Source organism: Gopherus flavomarginatus, chromosome 4 (genome assembly GCF_025201925.1).
Source record: "Gopherus flavomarginatus isolate rGopFla2 chromosome 4, rGopFla2.mat.asm, whole genome shotgun sequence".
Lineage (NCBI taxonomy): Eukaryota > Metazoa > Chordata > Testudines > Testudinidae > Gopherus > Gopherus flavomarginatus.
The window spans coordinates 203,997,847-204,011,346 of record NC_066620.1 but is presented as its reverse complement, the minus strand read 5'-3'; the positions used below and the strand labels follow the sequence as shown (position 1 = coordinate 204,011,346).

The 13,500-nt window shown below is 42.3% G+C and overlaps 1 protein-coding gene across 13 annotated transcripts in view; it reads right to left on the bottom strand.

Moving 5' to 3' along the window:
• SUPT3H (SPT3 homolog, SAGA and STAGA complex component) overlaps window positions 1-13,500 on the bottom strand; it is a 524,342-nt gene that overhangs the window by 109,153 nt on the left and 401,689 nt on the right. For 2 of the 13 annotated variants that reach the window (XR_007774028.1, XM_050950865.1), the window contains exon 14: window positions 2,716-2,773. The exons of the other annotated variants lie outside the window; for them this stretch is intronic. Coding sequence is in view for 1 of the 2 variants with exons in the window: in XM_050950865.1 (XP_050806822.1) it covers window positions 2,723-2,773 (51 nt within the window). In the remaining variant the exon portion in view is untranslated. The remainder of the gene's footprint in view (window positions 1-2,715; window positions 2,774-13,500) is intronic. 13 annotated transcript variants of the gene reach the window in all.

Below are 13,500 nucleotides of genomic sequence, written 5' to 3'. Positions count from 1 at the left end.
GTAAACAGCATAGACACAGAGTCTTGTATAAGGTAGATAAGAATGGTGTGTGTGTGTGTTTTCAGGGCAATACTCCTGGACCAAAGTAATTTCAGTTACATACAGTATCCTTCACTTTGTGTCCTAAACTATCTTTTATTAGTGTCATTGTACACTATTAAACACTTGCTGTATTTCAGTTCCAATCAGACTGCACTTCAGGACTGGACATAACTAAGGCTAAGATTTTGTCACTGAGGTCACGGAAACTGTGACTTCCAGAGACCTCCATTACATTTTCCGCTTCAGCTCCCGGGCAGCGTGGCTGGGGGTATCAGCTGGTGGGGACCCAGCAGCTCTCAGTTGCTGGGCAGTTTAGGGACCCCACAGCTCCCAGCTGCTGCGGGTGGTGACTCCTCCACAGCTCCCAGCTGCTGCATGTGGTAGGGAGACCTTGCAGCTCCCAGCCACCATGAGTGGTATGGGGGCTCCCTCATAGCTCTCAGCTGCCACAGGCGGCAGGGAGACCCCCAGCTCCAAGCCACTGCAGGTGACGGGAGCTTCCTGCAGCTCCGAGCCGCTGTGGGCGCAGGGGCAACCCTGGAACTCTGAGCCACCGTGGGCACAGTGGGGACTCTGGAGCTCCCAGCTGGCAGTGGCGGCAGGGGAGACCCCAGAGCCCCAGCAGCCCTGGGTGCTGGTCCCTCCCTCCCTTCCCAGTGAGTTAAAGTCAGGAACAGAACACAGGCTTCTGTGAATTTTTGGTTATTGCCCATGACCTGTCCCTGACTTTCACTAAAAATAACCGTAACAAAATCTTAGCCTGAGACATAACTCTGCTATTCCATGGGCATCATTAAACAATGAACATTTACCAACCCATTCTGTTTATTAAGGTAGCACCTAAAGGCTCCAATCAACATCAGGGCCCCATCTCATTACATGAAGTACAAATAGAGCTCTCCGACGTTCTAAACATCTAATTAAAATGAGACACATGCAAATGCAATAAACAGATGGAAGAACCTAGGGTTTTGTCATCCTAAACTTTCCCAAAGTGCTTCATGAACAACATGCATGCAGCATCACTCAAGTGCTGGAGTAGCAGCACAGTGCTGCAGCACATTCTGTATAACAGATTGCAGGGAGGAGGGAGATAAAGGGAAACTTTGGCCAAAGACAAGGGGGAAATCCATACTCTTATGGACAGCAGACAGAAACTCAGTTTTTAAGGTCACATTGGAAACATTTAACACTGGCTAAATTAATGGCCATATCAGATTATATTAGAATGGCTCACCATTGGGATCTGCACTCCAAATTGAAATGTTAAACTTAAGTAATGCACAAAATGCCCTAGACAGTTTCTGGTTTTAAATAGTTATCGTTTGAATGCACTATTTCTGGTCATATTTGGATATTCTAGTCTATAAATTATCAACTCTAGTTTTGCAATATTCTTTGAACGCAGCTCCTTTGAAAAACAAATTATATGTCCATTACAATGGACACCAAAGCTGAAGACTCTATATTAACCAATCATTGACAGTTTTGTACCTTACAATAATGAAGAGTTTATATGGATGTTATAAGGCTTAATTAATTAGTGTTTGCGAAATGCCTGCAGATTCTTCAAATTAACATAAACACCATATTTACTACAGTTTCTGGATTCATTTTCATATCTACGAAGACACTGGACTAAAGCTGATCTCACTTTCACTCAAATAAATAAGGAAAAATGACACTGAAATCAGTGGTATTACCCTGGTGTAAAATATAAGCTAGTCTATAATCAGGCCTTATGGTGAAGCATACACCGAACAGACTACTAACTAATGCAGTTTGCTCTCTTTCAAAAAGACTTTCCAGTGATTTCTGATTTAACCCAAAAGGTAAGACATTATTATTATTTAGGGCACGCATTCTTCACCGTAGCTATGATTTAGAGTTTCTCATCAAATGAATGAATAAGTGACCTAATTATGTGAGTGGTGGCTTGTAACCACCAAACTCGTTCTAATTCGAGCCCTGAGTTGGACTGAACAGGAGTTTAAGAAGTGGGGATTCAAGCTTTTTCTCCTCTTTCCAGCCCTTAAACATGTTCAGTAAAAAATGTGGAAAAAGTGTCATTTCATTTAATAGTTCATAAAAGCATTACCTTAATTTTCTGCTCAAATATAAATTCACATCTCAGTGTAAGAAATTCTGTTAATCCTACTCTGGCAAAACTCCCATTGATTTTTGCCTGAATAAGGAAGTAGGATTTAGCCCAAAAACGAAATAATGAAGAAATGTCTTACTGTTTTAGCTAATATGCATGTGGCACAGAAAAAATGGATTCAATTACAACATATGGAATTACATCATCCCACATGATGAAGAGTTACATATTTCCCATTCCTGTCTTGCAAAATTATATGGCACTATGTTTTAAATCAGTCATTTACATCGTTGCTGGTTGAGAGTCGGGATCATGCTTTAAACTAGGTAATAGAGGGCACCACCCATAAGCTGTCAATACAGAATACATGGATAAAATATATGTCTAGACTATCTTAGACATGATAGAGTGCAGAAGAATCTAGCATAAACTTGCCGGCTTTCCATTATGGCTTATGCTCTGAGGCAAAAACCAAAATGCTCTAATTATATTAGTCATTTTGACATAACTATTAAGGTTAGAATAAATGCAAACGGATCATTTTCACTACTTTAATGTTAGCACTCTGTTACCATACGATTATGAAACTTTTAAAGTCCTCTTCAGGTCCAAACCAACATCTATCAAATACTGCTAGAGAATAAATTACACAAGTCAACTCTTTCTCCAAAACTGCCTTATTAACAGCAAACATCACAATCATCAGATGAAGGAGATGGGAAAAATGGTGAAATAAAAAAAGGAGAAAGATCAGATGACAGAGAATATTTCCATATTTTAAATCTCATGTACAGTGCCAAGTACATTGTTAATGCTTAACAAATAATAGCCATGCTGGAAAGCATATTCCCATTGGAACTTACACTGCTTGACAAAATAAGTTAAGTTTCCTATGTTTGCTCAGTTTTCTTTTAAACAGAAGTAGAATCAAATATCACAGTCAGCTTTTGTGATTCAAAGTTACATACTAGCTAGTGCAAAGGACTAGCAGTCAGGACTAGAGCTGGTCAGAACGATTTTACAACAAAAGATGCCCTTTTCACAAAACCAGTATCACCCTAGCTGTGTCCCAATGCTGGAGAGCGCTAGTCAATTTCACTTTTGCCTAGTGAAATTGACAAAAGCTTTCCCAGAGGGCTGCAGAGGCCAAGGTTCTCTGCCTCCCACTTCCCCATTAGCCAGAGGACAGAGAGGCACAGAGCCAGAGTACTTAAGCTTCTCCGCCTCCCATAGCTCTGTGAACTAGAGAGCTCCCTGGTCCTAGTCACTGTTTCAAAGCAATCTGGATTGTTTAGTAAAGCAGGTGCAAATAAACAATATGCTTTTTAATACAGCTAAATGTAAACATATAGAGCCAGGAACAAAGAATATGGGCCATGCTTACAGGATAGAATACTCTATACTGGGAAGCAATGACTCTGCAGAAGATTTGGGAGTTTTGGCAAATATCAGCTGAACATGAGCTCCTAGTGTGATGCTGTGGCCAAAAGGCCTAATGCAATCCTAGGATGCATAAACAGGGAAAACTTGACTAGAAATAGAGAGGTTAAGGGATCACTGATTATGGTTTATAAACACCTACATGGAACAAATACATTTAATAATGGGCTCTTCAATCTAGCAGAGAAAGGTATAATATGTGTTTGGGGGTTACTTGCTGTGTGCTGAGCTTGTGTTTGTCAGTCTGTTTGGTTTGTTTGTTTGAAGGACCGTGTGCTGTAGCTGGCAGTTGGAGGCGGAGCTACCAAGGAAGGTTTGAAAGCTAGAAGCCTCTGGTAATTGGCTGAGCCTTAACCAGTGGGCGGGGCATTCACTCAGGCCAGGGCTGTATAAAGCTGCGCACAAGCGACCAGGGAGCTTAGTGAACAGGAGCTGCTAACAGGGAGTTTTGCAAGGGAGTTTGGAAGGGGAGGAGGAAGGGAGGGGGGGTCCCTTGTCGGTCTCATCTGTGACCCATTGGTCCTCTAAACCTATAAACCAAGCCCCATCCTAAACCTTTCTGTTTACAGCAGAGCAGAGCGGACCGGGAGCTGCAGACGGGAATTTGAGAGTTTGACAGAAGGAGACTTGCAATGGTGAGGAGGACCCGCAACACCTGTGCCAGCACTGCTTCTGTCTCCTCCACCTGCTCCTGTAGCCAGACAGAGCACCAAAGCATGGATGCTTTTACCCAGATTCTGGTGTGGGCTTGCAAAGACTGTAATTTGCAATTTCTACTTACTGATATCCAGGCTGGGGGTGGTATCCAATGTGAAAAGTGCCTACTGGTGGAATCTCTCAGGCAGCAGGTGGGAGAGCTACAGGAGGAGGTGGCTAGGCTGAGGAACATCCGTATCCATGAGCAATTCCTGGACAGTATCCATGTGGAGACAGCTGACGTAACTGTCCCAGATCACAGGACTACTGACACACCAGTGGAGGAGGAGATGGCTCAGGGTGTATCTGACACACCAGTGGAGGAGGAGATGGTTCAGGGTGGACACAGCCAGCTGGTTACTTCTGGCAGCAGGCAGTGCTCCACCCCTGCTGCGAACCCTCCTGTTGTGGTAATAGATAACCGTTATGCTCTTCTTGATACAGGAGAGAAGGTATCACCCCCAACAGTTAAGGAGGCGAAGCCTCGTACCCCTAAGGCGGGGAGGTCTGCTGCCACCACTGATAATAAGAAACGTAGGGTAGTGGTGATTGGAGACTCTCTGCTGAGGGGGACGGAGACACCCATCTGTCGCCCTGACCGTTCATCCCGGGAGGTATGCTGCCTGCCAGGAGCCCGTATCCAAGATGTTACAGAGGCATTGTCGAAGATTATCTGGCCTTCTGACTACTACCCCATGCTACTCATCCATGTGGGCACAAATGATACTGCGAGGTGTGACATTGAGCAGATCAAGAGTGACTACAGGGCTCTGGGAGTACGGGTTAAGGAGTTTGGAGAGCAGGTGGTATTCTCTTCGATTCTTCCTGTCGAAGGTAGGGGCCCGGGCAGAGACAGATGCATCGTGGAGGTGAATGCCTGGCTGCGAAGATGGTGTCACCAGGAGGGCTTTGGCTTCCTCGACCACGGGATGCTATTCGAGGAAGGACTGCTAGGCACAGATGGTGTTCACCTTTCGAGGAGGGGAAAGGCCTTATTTACGCACAGACTGGCTAACCTAGTAAGGAGGGCTTTAAACTAGGTTCGACGGGGACAGGTGAGCAAAGCCCACAGGTAAGTGGGGAACAAGACCTGGGAGATGGGTTGGAAACAGGAGGGAGCACGGGCTATAATGGCAGAGAGAAAGGAGGTTCAGGGCAAAGCTGGGAGGCAAGATCAAACCAGTATCTTAGATGCCTATATACAAATGCAAGAAGTATGGATAATAAGCAGGAAGAACTGGAAGTGCTAATAAATAAATACAACTATGAAATTGTTGGCATTACTGAAACTTGGTGGGATAATACACACAACTGGAATGTTGGTGTGGATGGTATAGTTTGCTCAGGAAGGATAGACAGGGGAAAAAGGGAGGAGGTGTTGCCTTATATATTAAAAATGTACACACTTGGACTGAGGTAGAGATGGACATAGGAGATGGGAGTGTGGAGAGTCTCTGGATTAGGCTAAAAGGGGTAAAAAACACGGGTGATGTCGTGCTGGGAGTCTACTATAGGCCACCTAATCAGGTGGAAGAGGTGGATGAGGCTTTTTTCAAACAACTAACAAAATCATCCAAAGCCCAAGATTTGGTGGTGATGGGGGATTTCAACTATCCAGATATATGTTGGGAAAATAAGACCGCGAGGCACAGACTATCCAATAATTTCCTGGACTGCATTGCAGACAACTTTTTATTTCAGAAGGTTGAAAAAGCTACTAGGGGGAAAGCTGTTCTAGACTTGATTTTAACAAATAGGGAAGAACTCGTTGAGAATTTGAAAGTAGAAGGAAGCTTGGGTGAAAGTGATCATGAAATAATAGAGTTTGCAATTCTAAGGAAGGGTAGAAGGGAGTACGGCAAAATAGAGACAATGGATTTCAGGAAGGCGGATTTTGGTAAGCTCACAGAGCTGATAGGTAAGGGCCCATGGGAATCAAGACTGAGGGGAAAAAACAACTGAGGAGAGTTGGCAGTTTTTCAAAGGGATGCTATTAAGGGCCCAAAAGCAAGCTATTCCGATGGTTAGGAAAGATAGAAAATGTGGCAAAAGACCACCTTGGCTTAACCACGAGATCTTGCGTGACCTACAAAATAAAAAGGCGTCATATAAAAAATGGAAACTAGGTCAGATTACAAAGGATGAATATAGGCAAATAACACAGGAATGCAGAGGCAAGATTAGAAAGGCAAAGGCACAAAATGAGCTCAAACTAGCTATGGGAATAAAGGGAAACAAGAAGACTTTTTATCAATACATTAGAAGCAAGAGGAAGACCAAGGACAGGGTAGGCCCACTGCTCAGTGAGGAGGGGGAAACAGTAACAGGAGACTTGGAAATGGCAGAGATGCTTAATGACGTCTTTGTTTCGGTCTTCACTGAGAAGGCTGAAGGAATATCTAATATAGTGAATGCTTACGGGAAGAGGGTAGGTTTAGAAGATAAAATAAAAAAAGAGCAAGTAAAAAATCACTTAGAAAAGTTAGATGCCTGCAAGTCACCAGGGCCTGATGAAATGCATCCTAGAATACTCAAGGAGTTAATAGAGGAGGTATCTGAGCCTCTAGCTATTATCTTTGGGAAATCATGGGAGACGGGGGAGATTCCAGAAGACTGGAAGGGGGCAAATACAGTGCCCATTTATGAAAAGGGAAATAAAAACAACCCAGGAAACTACAGACCAGTTAGTTTAACTTCTGTGCCAGGGAAGATAATGGAGCAGATAATTAAAGAAATCACCTGCAAACACTTGGAAGGTGGTAAGGTGATAGGGAATAGCCAGCATGGATTTGTAAAGAACAAATCGTGTCAAACTAATCTGATAGCGTTCTTTGATAGGATAACGAGCCTTGTGGATAAGGGAGAAGCGGTGAATGTGATATACCTAGACTTTAGTAAGGCATTTGATACGGTCTCGCATGATATTCTTATAGATAAACTAGGAAACTACAATTTAGATGGGGCTACTATAAGGTGGGTGCATAACTGGCTGGATAACCGTACTCAGAGAGTAGTTATTAATGGCTCCCAATCCCGCTGGAAAGGTATTACAAGTGGGGTTCCACAGGGGTCTGTTTTGGGACCGGCTCTGTTTAATATCTTCATCAACGATTTAGATGTTGGCATAGAAAGTACGCTTATTAAGTTTGCGGACGATACCAAACTGGGAGGGATTGCAACTGCTTTGGAGGACAGGGTCAAAATTCAAAATGATCTGGACAAATTGGAGAAATGGTCTGAGGTAAACAGGATGAAGTTCAATAAAGATAAATGCAAAGTGCTCCACTTAGGATGGAACAATCAGTTTCACACATACAGAATGGGAGGAGACTGTCTAGGAAGGAGTATGGCAGAAAGAGATATAGGGGTCATAGTGGACCACAAGCTTAATATGAGTCAACAGTGTGATACTGTTGGAAAAAAAGCAAATGTGATTCTGGGATGCATTAACAGGTGTGTTTTAAACAAGACACGAGAAGTCATTCTTCCGCTTTACTCTGCGCTGGTTAGGCCTCAACTGGAGTATTGTGTCCAGTTCTGGGCACCGCATTTCAAGAAAGATGTGGAGAAACTGGAGAGGGTCCAGAGAAGAGCAACGAGAATGAGTAAAGGTCTTGAGAACATGACCTATGAAGGAAGGCTGAAGGAATTGGGTTTGTTTAGTATGGAAAAGAGAAGACTGAGAGGGACATGATAGCAGTTTTCAGGTATCTAAAAGGGTGTCATCAGGAGGAGGGAGAAAACTTGTTCACCTTAGCCTCCAATGATAGAACAAGAAGCAATGGGCTTAAACTGCAGCAAGGGAGATTTAGGTTGGACATTAGGAAAAAGTTCCTAACTGTCAGGGTAGTTAAACACTGGAATAGATTGCCTAGGGAAGTTGTGGAATCTCCATCTCTGGAGATATTTAAGAGTAGGTTAGATAAATGTCTATTAGGGATGGTCTAGACAATATTTGGTCCTGCCATGAGGGCAGGGGACTGGACTCGATGACCTCTCGAGGTCCCTTCCAGTCCTTGAGTCTATGAGTCTATGAACCAATGGCTGGAAGCTGAAGCTAGACAAATTTAGACTGGAAATGAGGACACTTTTATTAATCATTGGAACAATTTACCAAGAGGCATGGTGGATTCTCCATCTTAAATTGAGATTGGATTTTCTCTAAAAGATATGCTTTAGGAAGTACTGTTGAGAAGTTCTATGGGTCTGTGTTAGACAGGAAGCCAGACTAGATAATCACTATGGTCCCTTACACATTAGAATTTATGAATCTATGTATCTGCTTGTCCATAGCTGATTGAGGTAGAGCTGTTGGCATAGCACTGGAATTAGATGATCTCGTACACTGAGACCTATTGCTCTGCTTTGAAAACTGTCTGCCTTGATGGGTAAAACAGCTGCCTATAATACTGCCATTGCTGTTGTTGAAGCCTATATTCATGTGTCCTGGGAGCTGTGGTATACACTTGTAAGGAGCCAAGAGTAGCTTGAGATTCCTTAAATGAGCGTAAGGCTTTACCCACTTTTTCAGAAATAGGGAGAGACCATCAAAAGGAAGGTCTTCAATAGTTTTAAAACTGTCTGCAGCTATAACTGAGTTTTGCAACCAGGATGCTCTCCTCATTCTTGGCAGATGCCATCACTTTGGAAGAAGAGTTTCTTCCATCAAGAGCACTCGAGAGAGATCTTGGCCATCGCACACTCATAGCAAGATAGAGCTGAAAGAGATGTCAAGAGGTCATCTAGTCCAGCCCCCTGTGCTGAGCAGGACAAAATATATCTAGACCATCCCTGTTTGTCTAGCCTGTTCTCAAAAAAACTCCAATGATAGGGTTTCCACAATACCTCTTGAAAGCATATTCCAGGGATCAACTATTCTTATAGTTAGAAAGCTTTTCTTAATATCTAATCTAAATCTCCCTTGCTGCATAGTAAACTTCACTAATGTCACAGTTTAAAGACATCATGTTTCACTGTAGTTTTCTGGACGAAACTGTCAGCAATCTTATTTACTTATAGTTCCCTGGTATTGTTTTGATGCATGTTAAGGACAGCTACATTATTCAGTTGCGTCTGTCCCATTGATAACTGGAGATAATTTTTTAAGTTTTCTGAAGCTGGAGAATGAGTTCAGGATGATATAGGCACAAAGAGAAGGATTCTTATAAATTTGCAGAACTCTGGAAATGTAGTGCTTCCAGAGTACTGCAAATGACCAAGATCTCTTTCTTGATGGGTAACAGCTAATTTAGGCACCATCATTTTGTATGTATAGTTGGGATTATATTTTGCCATGTGCATTACTTTGCATTTAACATTGAATTTCATCTGCCATTTTATTGCCAAGTGTCCCAGTTTTGTGAGATCCCTTTGTAACTCTTTGAAAATCTGTTTTGGGTTTAACTATCTTGAGTACTTTTGTAACTTTGCAACCTCACTGTTTACCCCTTTTTGCAGATCATTTATGAATAGGTTGAACAGCACTGGTCCCAGTACAAGCCCTTGGGGGACACCATTATTTACTTCACTCCATTCTGAGAATGGACCATTTATTCCTACTCTTTGTTTCCTATCTTTTAACTAGAGTGCCTGGGACTGTTTTCAGGATCATTAACAATCCTTAATTTAATGACAAGCCTCTTATTATCTTAATCACCCTGCCACTGTTTACAAACAAAGTCCAACAGTATGTTGGCTTCAATGGTGTCACATCGTTTCTGGCTGATGTATTAGAGTGGAGAATTATGTTTCTAAATATACTATATTCTACCCCTTCTACTTGACTGAACTGAGCTGGTATATAACTGGTGGTAAAGATCAGCAATTCTTCCACTGCTCAGTGCTGGCTCTTTTCCTTGATTTACTGCGGGTCTGGTAGCATGAATGGCAAGTTGCCACCAGGTAAACTGGTGGGAAATGGCAGGATGCAGAGAAAATCCTTCCCCTTCCTGCTCACAGCAAACTATGTGAGAGGGCCTATTAATTACAAAACAAAATACTCATGTGGAAGAGTGGGGAGCAGCTTAAAGAGGAGTTGACCTGCAGGTAAACAAATGTATTGATAAACTTATTTATAACTTCATTGTGTCTGTCTAACCCAGCTCTTTGTATATCACTTGTATTTTAGGCTAACTTTTTGTGGAGAGAGACCATGGCTAAAATCCTGGCTTCATGGTGTCAATGGCCTTCAGGAGGGGCCAGGATTTCACCCCAAGTCTTCGAATGCATTTGTACAACGCTGAGCATAATGAGGTCCTGATAGTGCCTCTGCATACTGCACTAATACAAAACAACAACAACGACGACGCAGAATTCCAGGTTGCTAAAAAAATGGTTTTAATTTAATCCTGTTATTTAATTAATTTATTCTATATCTATATTCCATTTTTATTTTTTTTAAAGTTGTTAAAAGAATATTGTTAAAGTTGCAAAGCCCAGCACTCAAAAGTTAGGCATCACCAGAATTAAGATTGCCTATGCAACCTTAATTTGCCCCCTAGAGTATGTGCCTTACAATACAATCTTTAATTACATTACTTTCTGTCTTTTCCACAAGTTTGCTGGTCATGCAGTGTACCAGACAGATGGCGCTCAGTGAGGGCTAGATTGCGATACCATTTCTCATGCTTAGTAGTAAGCCGCTCCTCAAGCGGTCTCATTGAAATCAGTGGCACTGCTCAAGGAGTAAGATCCCACAATCTGGCCCAGACTGAGGCAGCTGTCCGATATTTCTTTTTATCCACATCATTCAATGTACAGCCTCAAGTCTTATTTACTGCACACCATGCAAATGCTGCACCAACGGCAGAATTGGTTTTAATTTTCTCAAGGGATTTTCTGTTGGGTTCATCAGCACAGTATCTGAGCCTCTCACAGACACTAATGGATTTATATTCTCAACACCTCTGTGACGCAGAGGACTATATTTATCCCCATAAGCAGATAGGTCATAGAGCTTGTCTACATTACCCACAGGATCAACAGGCAGCGATTGATCCAGTGGGGGTCAATTTATCGCATCTAGTCTAGACGCGATAAATTGACCTCCGAGTGCCCTTCCGTCGATTCCGGTACTCCACCGGAGTGAGAGGCACAGGCAGAGTCGACGGGGGAGCATCAGCTGTCGACTCACCACAGTGAAGACACCGTGGTGAGTAGATCTAAGTATGTCGACTTCAGCTACGTTATTCAAGCAGCTGAAGTTTCGTAATTTAGATTGACACCGCCACCCCCAGTGTAGACCAGGCCATAGAGTCAGAGTTTAAGGCCAGAAGGAACTACTAGATCATCTAGTCTCCTGTATATCACAGGCCACCAACATACCCAGCATCCCTACACTAGACCCAACAACCAAAATTAGATCAAAGTATTACAGCCCACAGGAGACTTGATGAACTGAGACAAAAGATACAGGCCAAAATTTCCAATGTTGGGTGCTCAACTTGGGACAGCTAAAGTCTAATTTTTCAGAGGCACTGAACACCTGGAGCATCTACTGACAACATCTGCCAATGTTAAAGTAGCACTTTTGAAACTCAGGGCTGGGATGCTCAAAACTTGGGTGCTTTCCTCATTTTTGGGCACAATTAGTGCCGTACTCAGATCATTTTGATCTAAGCGACTTGGTTAATGCCACACAGGAAATCTGTGACAGAGTCTGGGATAAAATCTCATTCTCTTGATTCCCTGTGCATTGCCTTATCCATGAAGTCCTGATCATTCTTACTGCAGCCTCCTGATACATTTTCTACACACTTTCCAATTTCTGTGATGAATGAGGCAGGGAAAAAATAAGAGACCGACACCAAGGCATCACCAGAGCCAACCTCTCTCAACCCTGAGGAGCTGTTCACAGAAGGTAGTCTTGGTGTGTATGTTGACTTGGATGGGCTTCCTCTCCTTACTCTTTTATCTCCAGCTAGGGAGCAAGGAATCACCCCAGAGAGCAGTGTCCCAGACAGTGGCTGCAATGGCTCAGGCACAACATGGCTAACTGACTATATACAAATACTTATATAGGGGAGAAAAAGAACAGGTATGATAAGGGAAACATCACATGCCTTTTGTGATCACTGTACTTTTGCAGCATAAAGGAAATGAAGGGCAGTGGGAAACTCCCCTTTTTATACTGTTGGAACTGTGTGTGACTGGAGAAGGGTGAGTGGTCCAAATACGTACACATATCCCAAGAGGGGAAAATTCTTGAAGCAGAATAAAGATAGATTAGTTTAAAATACATGTACTCTAATACCTTTGACACAAGATCTTCCTCATCTTTATCATTATAAGGGTAAATGTAGGATCTGCTCTACAGCAACCTAATCTATCTAGTAGATGGCCTAAGATTCCCTGTTTCTTGGCCTGTTTGGAGGGACCAGTGGCCTTTTATCTCATCAAGCACCAGCCATAGAAGCTAATACCAAGAATATATGATGGCCAGTGATGCACAGCTTTGGTTATTCATGAGATATTAGGCTATTTAAAAAAAAATCACACTATTCACATAGTATTCTGCATGCCCACTCTGCTCTGTGGGTATAGAACAACATCCTGCCTGGTGACACAGATAGTCTACTCCTGAATTTCAAACCTCTACCTATAAATTAGTTGCTTTTTGGAAAAACAAAGTTGCTTCACTATAATCGGGTGCAAGCTGCCTTTTCCTTCTTTACAATGTATTTCATTACATACTCTGCTTCCAGGGGCTATATAGCTGAATATCACCTAACCTATTATTAAAGAAAGTGCACCACTCTGGAACGTAACTTCTGTGCTAAATTGTTACATAATATTAAACTAATAGTTGTGGGTGGCAAATGATACAGTTGAGATTATATACAGAGATTCATTAAAAATGTATCTACAGCTATCATGAATAAAATATATATGTAATACCACACAGGCCTACATATAAAAGCACCAGGCACACCTCTGGCATTATGAAAATAATAATTTAGCTTACTTTTCTTAATTTTATCCCATTACTCCTAGTTATAATTTCTTGGGATCCCCAAAACAAACCTCCTTCCTTGACGCTGGCAATTTTCAGATACTTGTAGATGGCTCTCTTATGTAGAAGCATATTGCATGTGGTTATCCTTTCTATTTGTTTTAATTTTTCCTTATAAGCAATTTCCTCTAACCCCACTATCATTTTGAATATTCTTTTCTCAAATCCCTTGAAGTCGTCAACTTCTTTCTGGATATCAGGTATTCAGATC